This window comes from Nelumbo lutea, chromosome 2 (genome assembly GCF_056320005.1).
Source record: "Nelumbo lutea isolate HS-2025 chromosome 2, American lotus-T2T, whole genome shotgun sequence".
Taxonomy (NCBI): domain Eukaryota; kingdom Viridiplantae; phylum Streptophyta; class Magnoliopsida; order Proteales; family Nelumbonaceae; genus Nelumbo; species Nelumbo lutea.
This window is the reverse complement of record NC_142685.1, coordinates 50,025,415-50,038,145: the sequence shown is the minus strand read 5'-3', so window position 1 is coordinate 50,038,145 and position 12,731 is coordinate 50,025,415. Positions and strand designations below refer to the sequence as shown.

The 12,731-nt window shown below is 38.6% G+C and overlaps 1 protein-coding gene across 1 annotated transcript; it reads right to left on the bottom strand.

Moving 5' to 3' along the window:
• Positions 1 to 5,378: 5,378 nt before the first annotated feature.
• On the bottom strand, positions 5,379 to 12,360 carry LOC148870569 (uncharacterized). Its single transcript, XM_088973791.1, has 5 exons — positions 12,012 to 12,360; positions 11,811 to 11,911; positions 6,190 to 6,271; positions 6,018 to 6,094; positions 5,379 to 5,775 (listed from the first exon to the last, which is right to left on the bottom strand). Exons 1-5 carry the CDS (start codon positions 12,051 to 12,053, stop codon positions 5,535 to 5,537), a joined length of 543 nt encoding a protein of 180 aa, XP_088829917.1. The 5' UTR covers positions 12,054 to 12,360; the 3' UTR covers positions 5,379 to 5,534.
• Positions 12,361 to 12,731: the final 371 nt, after the last annotated feature.

Below are 12,731 nucleotides of genomic sequence, written 5' to 3'. Positions count from 1 at the left end.
TGGGGTAAAAAAGAATTGTTCACCTGATCGATTCCTGGTTTTTTCGGTTTGACCATCTAGTCCAGACCGGTTTTGAAAATCATGATGATGATCCTTTGGTCAAAATCTATATTTGTTCCATGAATGCATGGGTGTGGCGACCCTCCCCCTCCTTTGATTTTCCCTTCATTCTTACCAACAGGACATCTTGCAAATCAACCGGTTGCCATTTTGCAAAAGCTAACCTAATTTTATGATTTTTTGATAATAAAAATAATAAAACAATATAGCAGACCACTTATCTTTCTTCATTTAGTAATGTCTCCAACCAAGGAGGTCCAAGGGCTGCACAACCATGCCAACCATTTGAACGGGAACAAAAATTTGCCTCCTTATGGTCTACTCGATTAGCAGTCTTGCTAATCCAACAGAAGGTAATATGCTGAAACCTTTGAATCAAAAACTCATGTCATGAATTATAGGCCAAACTTCACTAGATTCTATCTCTGAATCAAGTATGGTTTTCAAAACCGGACTGGACTGGATGGTTGGATCGGAAAAACTGAGAACCGGTCAGGTGACCGGTTCCATTTTACCCTAGAACCGTTATTTTCTTAAAAATTGTTGATTCGGTCAGCAAACTGCTGACCTAAACGATCAAACCATTTGAACTGTTCAACGGTTTGGCCAGTTTTTTATTTTTATTTTTTATCAGAATGGGCCATCCGTTCGGTTTGAACGATCAGACCGTTCGACCTGAAAACTGGACCCTAACCGGTTTATTGTCCAATTCGATTTTAAAAACCTTGGAATCAAGAGAAATTGCTGCAATCAGATCTTTTGAGTAGCATCTAGGAACCGAGCACCACAGCTGAGCGCCTCCGCCAGACCTCTTCTCATTGCCATTGCTTCAAGATTTAAAATAGAAGGTTGTACCATTCTTCCACCAGCTGCTACCATATCCCATTTGATGTTCTCAAAACAAAACCCAACGCAGCTGTGGTGGGCCCTGCAAGATGCAACTGTGTTTAGCTTAGGTGATGTTTGGTTTGAAGGAAAAGATAGGGAAACTTGGAAAGGAAGGAAAATACAGGAAAACCTATGCAAGATTTGTAAAAGTTTTCTTACTTTTTCCTTCCCTTCCCTATCTTTTCCTTCAAACCAAACATAGCCTTAAAGAAATCCGATGGAGGCTTAGTCCAGTTCTGATGTTTGAAGGGAAACCTTGTTTAGTTACACGAGAGGGAGGGTAATACATCTCCGAGAATCACAAAAACAGATAAAAAGCAAACAACCATGATAATCCAAAAACACTCGCCCATTGAAAGCTACATGTGTCAACTAGACAGTCTAGACAGCTACTTGATTTTCTTGACAAAAAACCATGGTTTTTAAAACCAAACCGGTCAGGGGTTTGGTTATCGGGTTGAATGGTCCGACCATTAAAAAAATAAAAAAGGTCAAAACTGTTTAAACGGTTCGAACAATTAATTGCCTGATTCAACAGTTTGCTGACCAAAATCAACATTTTTTTTAGAAAATCCGGTTTGGGGGAAAACATAACCGATTATCTAGCCGATTCCCGGTTTTTCTGGTCCGATTGTCCGGTCCGGTCCAGTTTTGAAAACCATGCAAAAAACATGGAGATAGTTGATACCATGCTTTTAAGAAAAATACTGTTATTTAAGAAAAATTGGAGATTCAAGTCCCCACAGGAAACCCATCCCCATCGGGGATCGGGGATGGAGAACAAATTTTATCCCCGACAAGGATCAGAGATGGGGACGGGGGTTAATTTCATAATCGGGGTCGAACCCATCCCATTGCCATTCCTAGAGGTGGGATCTACTTCTCACATAGGGTGCCTTACAACGACCTCATAGGCACATCTCACCGTGCATTGAAAATATCTCCAGTAAATAATAACACATAAGTACAAGAGATGTTCCCAATGCAGAGTGGAATGTGCCTGTGAAGTCGGTGTGAGGCACCATGTATGAAGAGCAGATATGATCTCTGTAGAATGGCCAATTACGGAGGGGATTTGTCATAAGTTCACTCAATGTTTTAAAAATCAATCTGAAGGTTAGAACCGTTTTTGTCTTTTAGTCATGAATCAGCGGTTCAACCATTTGGTTGGATGGATTGAGGCCAAGAGAGCTTTCTTTTTGGGAAAAAAAATGGTAGGGCCGAATGAAATGCATGACTCTTGAAAAATTACTCGGAATAAAAGAAATCACCCCAATTTGACAACCACGAGTACAAAACTAAGGCCTTTAGAAGTTTCAATATATTGTAATGTATAATCCATGACTCATTGATTGGATAAAATAGGTCAACAATTCAATCATCGAAGTCACTGGGTCTTTGAGCAAGTCAGCGGCTTTTGATGAATTAGTGGGTTTTAGTCTTTTAGGAAAATCAAAGCCTAAAAGGGGTCAAGTGATGGTTCAAATGATTAAATCATTTAAATCACAAATGGGTTGAAAATTTTGTCTTTCATTACTTGTTTGGTAAAGAGTGTAAATGCTGAAGCAAAGTAAATTAGCGCTTCGGTTTAATTTTGTATACATTTGTAAGAATACATTTTTATACTAAAAACAACAGAAAAGTTCTCTTTTCTCACATATTTGCATTCAAAATGCGAGCAAAGTTTATTTCTGAAAAATGAAATCACACTTTTAACACTCAAAATTGATCAATGTAAAATGTAAAACAGATAGATTCCAATTTTGAAATTCATGTTTATACTTATTAAAACCAAATAAGTTTTGTAAGAATATCAGAGTTTGACCATGATACCGAAAAAAAAAATACAAAAACGAAAAACGAAAAAAAAAACTTATAATCAATCAACCGCTATCATGAAAACTGGCAACCAATTAACTAGTGTTTATCGAAATTCAGGAGTTGATTGATCAAAGCCCTTCCACTACCATGTCTTTTCAGCAGAATAGATTTTTCTCAGATGTAAAATTTTATCAATATAAAACTAAATCAAAATTTCATTTTCATGAACTTCACATTGCATAATGCATCATATTTCCATTTTTTTATTTTCTTTTAGAATGAGTACACAATAGGGATAGCCCATCCCCGAACCCAGGTGCAGGCAGGATTCCATCCCAAGTCTCCACCAGCAGGAGACCTTACCAACCAACTGGTTGACACCTTGCATGACATTTGCATTCTTCAACATGAATTACCTTCATCCATTCTTTTAGACTATGTTTAGTTTGAAGGAAAAGATAGGGAAAGGAAGGGAAAAGTAAAGAAACCTTGTATAGGTTTCCCTGTTCCCTTCCTTTCCCTACCTTTTCCTTCAAACCAAACATAGCCTTAACGGTAATGGTCGTAGTGCAGTGAGAAGTATTCAACGCCAGTCCTCTACACATAACGCTATCCCCAACTAATGCATCAGCTTCTTACTCTCTTTTATCTCTCCAGTGTTCTTCAATGTGATTTTTCTTTGAAGTTCCAAAAGCAAATTAAAACCAACTGGTTTAAAGACAAATTGATTCCAAAAACATAAAAAAAAAAAAAAAAAAACCACTTTTAGTTGCATATGTATTTTTTTTTTAAAAGGTTCTTGAGCTTGAGTTTTTTTTTTGGGTAAACATGTCTTTGTCTAATGATCTCTCATCATCTTACATAAATAATAAATCATGCAATATTTGTACTCCAAAAATTTGTTGTTCTATCTCGGAAACATGATTTTTTTTTCTTTTGAAACAAAACCAACTTGATTCTGCTTCTCAAAATAAAAACACAGTTCAAGAACCTTTTTTTTTTATTTTTTGCAAATGTGGTAATTTCAAAAACAAAAACATTGATGTTATAAAACAGCCCCCCCCCCCAAATCACTATCAGAAGCATCGTGGATATCTGGCGGTTGGTACTACGCAAAATAAGACCTCATTGACTTAATAATAATAGTAATACTACTACTACTACTACTACTACTACTATATAATAATAATAATAATAATAATATCTGGTTTCCTGTTCTGAATAAATAAATAATATATGAGCAAGGCTTTCCTCAAAAAAATATGCCCAACTTGGAACGGAATTTCCTATTTGAAATTTTTTGCTATTTAACATTAAAACATGGATGGGATTAAAAAATAAATAAATAAATAAGTTCATGTTAATGGTTCTTTAAACATTATTTGGTTTTTCAGTTCTCTTCTTACCTTATTCCTTTTGCTGCCCTGCTTATTTGGTTTTCCACTTGCTACGCAAATGGTGCAGAGCTTATTAATACTTTATTTTCTGGGTTGATATAATGTAAATAAGAAAACCCCTCTTCAGTACTCAAATCCAATCTTATTTTCCAGGGTTATTATCTCAAACTCTCCCTCACTTTTCTTTCAATACCACCGACGGCTCCCTTGTCATACATTTGAGGTTAGAAAAGGAACCTTGTCTCAAAATTATGATGATGATTGATGCCTCTCTGGCTCTCCATTCATGTATATCCTTTGAACCAAAATGCTGATAATACGCTTGCTTGCCAATTCACTGGACTTGAACCATTGGTAGGTGACTTGAACTGTTGGGGGGTTGTGGGAAGAGTTAAGATGGAATAAAATAATAGGAGAGAGAAATAAATTAAAGTTGATTTTGTCACCAATGTTGACTTGACAGAAGATATATATTGTTATGGATAAAAGTGTCTAATAGGTCTCTGGAGGCATCAAAAAGTAAGTGTAATCACAAGAGAATATTAGAAAAGTGAATGGGAGATTCAGATGATAACCCTATTTTTTATATGAGCAACCACCTAGGCACTTAGGACCTTTTCCTTTTGAAAAAGAAAGTATGTTTTAATTTTCAGGTGTAATTCCATCGATTAAAATGTTAAAAAAAAAAGCAAAATCTCACCTTTCAAGAAAAAAAAAGTTTAATTCCAATATCGCAATGCATGGAATGGTTCAATTGAAATACACGAAGTAGTAGGATGTACAATGATCATGATGATTCAGCCTAAGCGACGAGGTTCAAAACTATGGCTTAAGCCTAAATAAACTTTTTTAGTAAGATGAGGCTCCTGCAAGAGCACATACAGGTAATGCCAGAACCCAAAAAAAAAAAAAAAAAAACAATGCTGGGTTTTACAAGCATTCAGACAATTCCCACATGAAACACTCCTTCCAGACAGTTCGATGCTATACCATCCTTTAGGTATGTCATACACAGATTCTAAAGCTGAACAATGGTTTGCCAAAACAGAAAGTCTATATTTAAACAATTAAATCCATATTTTTAGTTTAGAACATCAAATCTGCATGAAGTCTTTTAAAAACCTCTTGCAGCAAATGATAAATTAGTAATAGCAATAAAATAGAAGAATTTAAATCCTGCCAAGAAACAAAAAATAACTGAACATTTTAAAATGACTAGTTAAAGAAAAAAAAATGAATTAACAAAAATTGCAAGATGCACTGAGATACCATGCTTACAATTTTAAACTATGGATTTAAATATAAAAGAACATGAAGGTACATAGAATAACAAAACACACAACAGAGAAAATATGCACCTAATAATTTTCAGTCCCTCTTGGTCTGAGCCTTTGGCGGTCTTAGAACACTCCAGTCCAGCTTTTCACGCTTCTGTTGCTTATAAGAGCCTTTGTTGTCACCTAGCGAACTTGCATTTCTTTGTGATTTATCGGGATATTGTGTTTCAGTCTCTACATCTAGCTGTTTTCTTTTATGGTCTCCATCAGAATCACTATCTGGTCTAGCTACACCATAGGACTCTGACCTGGTCACTGAAAATTCATTTTCTCTGTACAAGTTGAACAGAAGAACCATAAAAAACAAAAAGCATGTCTATAACCTATATGAATTCATGCTAGAAATTTCACCAAGAACCTTCTTTATACAGAAATACAACCACCTTAATACCCTCTAATGTTCAACTATCTATGGGTGATTACTTCATTGATCTGATCTTCTACCAATGCATACAAAGCATTACCAGTAAATGAACTGATATAGAGAATTTGAATACAAGGTTGAGTCACCAACCTGTAAGAAGTTCCTCCATTATGATCACCAGAAATTGTGGTAGGTTGACAAAGACTTGCTGCTGCTTCATTTAATTTCTGCCAAGTACCAAGACAATGCTTCCACATGAGGAAGGTAAAAGTCCCAAAAGTAGGAGAGTGGTAAACAGATTATGAATGGTTTTTATACTCACATCAATAGAAGGATTAAAACTTTGAAATGACATCCGGCCTTTCAGCGCCCCTGGATGGGGATTTCCCTCCATTATGACTATGCTGTAAGAAAAGAAACAGCTAAATGAGTGAAAAAAAGTCCCCGTGTACTTATCAAATTGTCACCATTTGATGTCAGCCAAATTATCACATTCTCGATCAACGCTAACAAAATTTTCAAAGCATGCTGAAATCAAGGACATGACATCTTGTACAGTAGCATTTGCTAGAAGGAATGAAAAGTCACTTAAATGTTAAGCTCACTTCCAGCACTCACCCCTAGCATAAGAGTGACCCTCTATGAGATGCTTATCTCTTTCTTTTTCTTTCTTACCCCCACCCCCACCCCAATTTTGTTAGCCAAAACATAGGCGGTTACAACAACTTTGTAAATAGGCCACGTGGCCTCTCACTTGTCCAAAATCAGTTAGCCTTGTATCTATATATATGCAGAAAAAAAATATTTGCTTTGCGCGTGTCATTCATTCAAGATACCAGTTTACATGGTATCAGAGCCAGATCTTCCCTGATCTGCACTTTCGTCTACCTTCTGTCTCCCCTGTTTTCTTTCTTTCCTCTGTATCAGAACTCATCAATGGCATCGAAGCAAGAATCAAACGTCCTGCGTCAAAATTTGTCCATGGAAGCCAGAACGGATCCAACAAGCTCGCCGTTCTATCTCCATCCATCTGATAATCCAGGATGGATTCTTGTCTCTGATCTACTCACTGGTGATAATTTTCACACCTGGCAACGAGCAATGAAGACCGACTTCAAGCTAAGAACAAATACAAGTTCGTCAATGGTTCATTGCCACGACCACTGTCATCCTCACCAGAAGAAGAGATTTGGGACAAATGTAACTCAATGGTCATTTCTTGGATCCTAAACCTAGTAGCAAAGGAAATCCACCACAGCATAGCCTTCATTGAATCTACAATAGAAATCTGGTGTGAGTTGCAAGAAAGGTTTGGCCAGAGTGATGTTCCATGCATTTATCAACTTGAGTGAGATCTTGCCTTGCTCCAGCAAGGAGATCTTTCTGTAGCTGCATACTTTACAAGGTTGAAAATTCTCTGGAACAAGCTAGCAACACTCACCGACCTACCTGAATGTACTTGTGGCCTGAACTGTGGCACTGTGAAATTCTTTCTGGCTAATCGGGAAAGGAGGAAGATTCATCAATTTCTCATGGGACTGAAAGATTCCTTCAACATGCTTCGCTCACAGATTCTTGGATCCGATCCATATACCACCTCTCAATCGAATCTATGCCTTAGTTATCCAAGAGGAGCGACACAAACTAACTATTTCCTTGAGAGGATCATCGGCTCTTGATGTTGCAACTTTCCATGTTGCTTCCAAACCTCAAACTCGTATTTCTGGACGAAACAAACCTTACTGTGACCACTGTAAACGCCAATGACACACAAAGGACAAATGTTATGAGCTCAATGGATATCCTCCTGGTTGGAACCATCGACCTCCTGGAACTGACAAGAATGCTCGTCCTCTACAAGAACGGGCCGGATCAGACAAAGCAACTTCATACACAATGACCACTGCTCCTTCAACTTCTGGTCAAGAATCCCCTGTTATTGGATTGTCTCTGTAATAGTACAATCAATTGATTTCTCTCCTCAATAAAGATTCAACCGATATCTCAGCCAATCTTTCTGGTAAAACCATCCCTATCTCTTCTGTAGAATGGATACTTGATAGTGGTGCATCCGACAACATTGTCTCTGACATGTCTCTATTCTCGTATTACTTTCCTTTACCTACTCCAAAATATGTACACTTGCCCACTAGCGATACTACCTCTGTTACACACCATGGCACAATTTCCTTCACTTCTAGTCTTTCTCTTTGTGATGTATTGCACATTCCAGCTTTTACTTGCAATTTAATTTTAGTCAATAAATTGACTCAACAGTCATGCTGTGTTGTTTCTTTCTTCTCTACTCATTGCATCATACAGGACCCAATCTCGAAGATCACGATTGGAACGAGTTAACTCTGAGACGGTCTCTACTACATCCGTTTTCTCCTCCCACCTCAGTTCATCTTACCAACTCAGCATCATCCTATGAATTGTGGCATAGGCGCCCCGGTCACGCTTCCAAGTCTTGTCTGTCTTTGCTACCTGAACTTTCTCCTTCACCCTTTGATGTATGTTGTGATGCCTGCCACCGTGCCAAGCAGACAAGAAGTCCATTTCCAATTAGTCATAATCATACTACTTGTCCATTTCAGTTGATACATTATGATATATGGGGTGGTTATAAAACCCCGTCTCACACTAATGCTCATTTCTTTCTCACTGTAGTAAATGATTACACTAGATGTACTTGGACGTTTCTCATAAGGCATAAATCTGAAGTTTTTCATTACCTCACCTTTTTTTTTTGCAATGGTAGAAACACAATTTAAATACTCAATTCAGCAAGTTCGATCTGACAATGGCCTAGAATTCATGTTTGGCCCCTTGCAAGATTTTTTTCAGCAAAAAGGCATCATCCAACAGCTGTCTTGTGTTGGCACACCACAACAAAATGGTATTGTCAAACGCAAACATCGACACCTATTAGAAGTTGCCCATGCTCTTCGCTTTCAAGCATGCCTACCTATTTCCTTTTGGAGCAAGTGCTTTCTTACAGCGACCTATCTCATCAACATCACACCAACACCCTTGTTGGGAGGAAAATCTCCATATGAGAAGATTCATCTTCGACCCCCCAACTACAACTACCTCAGGGTGTTTAGATGCTTATGTTATGCTCAAATCAGACCAGTTCCCCATGACAAATTTGTTGCTCGTTCAACCCAATGTGTGTTCATTGGCTATCCACACGGTCAAAAAGGGTACAAGGTGTTCAACTTCGACACCAAACAGATATTCGCATCACGGGACGTAGTTTTTTATGAATCTGTTTCTCCATTTGCTGCTGCCCTGGCTATTGATTCAACTGAAACTACTATAATTCCTATGCCTCAACCTAGTGATGGATGTGATCTTCCTTCACATAGTGATGGACACCATGTGCATGAGAGAATTGTTGAATCCATTATAGACAACAACAGTCCCATCGCATGTCAAGACACAAATAATGGGCCTGATCACAATCATGCTACTGATGGCCCCATTAATTCTCGCCCCACTCGCACACGCCACCTCCCATCACATCTACAAGACTTTGTGTGTGACCTCCTACATCTCTCACAACCCACCATGCCCTACTCACCCCTACATCCCATCGTCCCCCCGAACCTACAACGTATTCTCAAGTTGCCAAATGCCCTCATTGGTAGGCAGCCATGGCCGACAAGCTTGTAGCACTGGACCGTAACAACACCTGGACCCTAATAGATCTCCCTTCTGGAAAATGGGCCATAGGTTGCAAATGGGTCTATAAATTGAAGTTAAAGCCAAATGGGTCCACAAATCACTACAAAGCACATCTTGCAGCAAAGGGCTACACTCAGGTTGAAGGATTGGATTATTATGATACCTTTGCTCCTATTGCAAAATCGGTGACTATGTTTTGTTTACTTGCGGTTACCGCCGCAAAGTGTTGGGAATTGCACTAGTTGGATATCAACAACACCGTTCTACATGGAGACCTCCATGAAGAAGTCTACATGACGCCCCCTCCCGGTCTTCTTACCTATAATGATCATTGTGTTTGCAAGTTAAATAAGTCACTCTATGGCCTTAAGCAGGCTTCACGGCAATGGTTCGCAAAATTCACACAAGCTCTCCTCGACATTGGTTTCCAACAGTCAGTGGCCGACTATTCCTTGTTCACATCACACCAGTCCAACTCATACATTGTTGTCCTTGCGTATGTGGATGACCTGATCATCACCGGGAATGATCCAGCTCGCATTGCTTCTCTTAAAAGCCACATAAACAGTTGCTTCAAGACAAAGGACCGTGGGCCCTTACATTATTTCTTGGGCATTGCAATCTCCGGAACTACTGATGGAATTTTCCTCAATCAACATAAGTATATCCTTGACATCATTACTGAAGCAAGCATGCTTGACTGTAAACCAAGCCCGACTCCTATGGAACAACAGAAGCATTTTCATGATAACTCTAGTCCGCCCATCACTGACCTTGCCCGGTTCAGGCGCTTAGTGGGTCGATTGGTCTATCTTACAGTCACCCAGCCCGAGTTAAGCTTTGCAGTCCACTCTCTTAGTTAGTTCATGAATGATCCCCATCAGGAACACTTGGATGATGCCCTTCGTGTTGTTCGCTACCTCAAGGCCACCCTGGCACATGGACTATTTCTATCACCACACAATGACTTCTAGCTTCAAGGTTACTGTGGCTCTGATTGAGCTAGTTGTCCAATCACTTGGCGATCAACCACAGGATATATCATCTTTCTTGGAAACTCACCACTTTCTTGAAAAACCAAGAAACAACATACAGTTTCGCATTTCTCTGCAGAAGCCGAATATCGGGAAATGGCGGTTGCTACTTGCGAACTTTTGTGGCTTATGAGAATCCTTACTGATCTTACATTACCCTTCTAGCACCCATGAGCGTACGAAACACATTGACATTGATTGTCAATTTGTACGTGAACATATCCAGAAGAAGGAAATTCAAACCTTCCACATTTCTGGCGCCCTTCAGCCAGCTGACCTTCTTACAAAAGCTCTCAGTGCAGACCGATTTCAACAGATATTATCCAAGTTGGGCGTTGCTTCCCACGTCCAACTTGAGAGGGGGGTATTAGCCAAAACATAGGCGGTTACAACAACTTTGTAAGTAAGCCACGTTGCCTCCCACTTGTCCAAAATCGGTTAGCCTTGTATCTATATGTGTGCAGAAATAAAATATTTTCTTTGTGCGTGTCATTCATTCAAGATACCAATTTACAAATTTCAAACAAGTCATTCTTCAGATTTCTGATCATTGCACACTCATCCAAAGTTAAAGTACAAAATATCTAACTACAACAATTATGTGTATTTCTCACCCATAAGGTAAATGTAAGAATTAATAATTAACAGCAACAATAAAAAAATCTTTAAGGGGGTATTAATTATGCAATCCATAAATAAATATAGAAAGGTGAATAACAATTTATTGTTGAGGCGTAAGGGCACTGGAGCAGTGAGACAGATGGAGATGTATTTTGCATCAATTTGTCAGACTCAGACTGTTCACAAAACCGGAAAGGCTTATCATGTTTTTTAGTAAAAAAAAAAATGCGTATAAATATTTGGTCAATGTAGATATTAAAGAAACAAAAAAGAATATAAATGGTGTAATAGTTCAATGGTAACCTGCCATTTTTGTGAAGGAGAGGTTATAGGTTCAAATCCATAATCTATAAGAGTTATTGACTAAGATATTAAGAGAAATTAGAATACCAAATGAATGAAGTAACTACTACACAACAAATATTAGGAAATAAACATAAAGAGTTGTTTTTTCTTCTTCCCCTTTTCCTTTTTTTTTTTTTTGGCCGGGGGAGGGGATTTGGGGATTGAGGGAAACAACCCAGATAATCTCTTATAAGAAAAACCGAAGGCAACCCAATCAAAAAAAAGAAAAAAAAAAAACTTGAAGGGAAAATACCATTTTCTGTTCTGTGTACCAGGCGAAACAAAGTGACCACTGGGTTTGACCTCTTCTTCCTTCTTAGATTTTTCCTCCTTCTGAGCTGCTCTTTGCATGAACTGGCATAACAAAGAATAGACCAATTGAGGTTCAAAGAAATATAAACCCAAATAAGTATTCAGATAAAGCCATGAAAGAAGGTACTCTCTGACGCCTTACCTTCAAGTTCTTCAATGTGCAAGAAAGCTCACGCTTAGCCATTCTAACTTAGCAGCTTTCTATCTCCCCCCGAAGATGATAACTAAAACCTCTCTCTCTCCCCCCGCTATTGTGTTTCTGTATAGATAGACGGAGGGAAGAGGGCTACTATGTTTTGGGGGGTGTGAAGAGGAAAAAAGGGTTTTTGAAGACAATACCTTCTAGTCTTCTACCATTGGACACCAGATCTGCTGGTCACAACTGGCGCCTCACATCGACTTCACAGGCATATCCTATTGTGCACGGTGGGATGTGGGTGTAAGATCGTTGTGAGACTGTATGAGGAGCAGATCTTACCTTCGGTTGAGACGGAGTCCGCGTTTTGTGAATCCGTGGATTTAAGGTCGTCCGAGCAAAAACCTGAGAACGTTAATGGGCCTTTGGCCATTAACTGAAGTGTCCGGTTGTTAATGGGCCTTTGGCCATTAACTGAAGTGTCCGGTAGAAAACAAAAAAGCTGATCAAAAACTAGGGATGATAATTTTTTTTTTTTAAACTGAGGCCCCACCCATTCCGAATAGAGTAGGTTTTCCCCTACCCTAAACAGTGACAGGAAAATATTTGTTCCCCGAATTATCAACAGGGCAGGGATGAGTGTTGTATATAATTCTCCCACTCGAATTCAAAAATAAAATTAATAAAATATCTCTAAATTTAATATTAATATTTAAAATGTTTATA

What these genes read in the sequence shown, in the direction of transcription:
- LOC148870569 (XM_088973791.1), bottom strand. Translation starts at nt 12,053, where the DNA reads ATGGCTAAGCGTGAGCTTTCTTGCACATTGAAGAACTTGAAG. An exon ending in GCACATTGAAGAACTTGAAG is followed by an intron (nt 11,912 to 12,011) that starts GTAAGGCGTCAG and finishes TTGTTATGCCAG; the next exon opens with TTCATGCAAAGAGCAGCTCA. An exon ending in AATGGAGGAACTTCTTACAG is followed by an intron (nt 5,776 to 6,017) that starts GTTGGTGACTCA and finishes CAACTTGTACAG; the next exon opens with AGAAAATGAATTTTCAGTGA.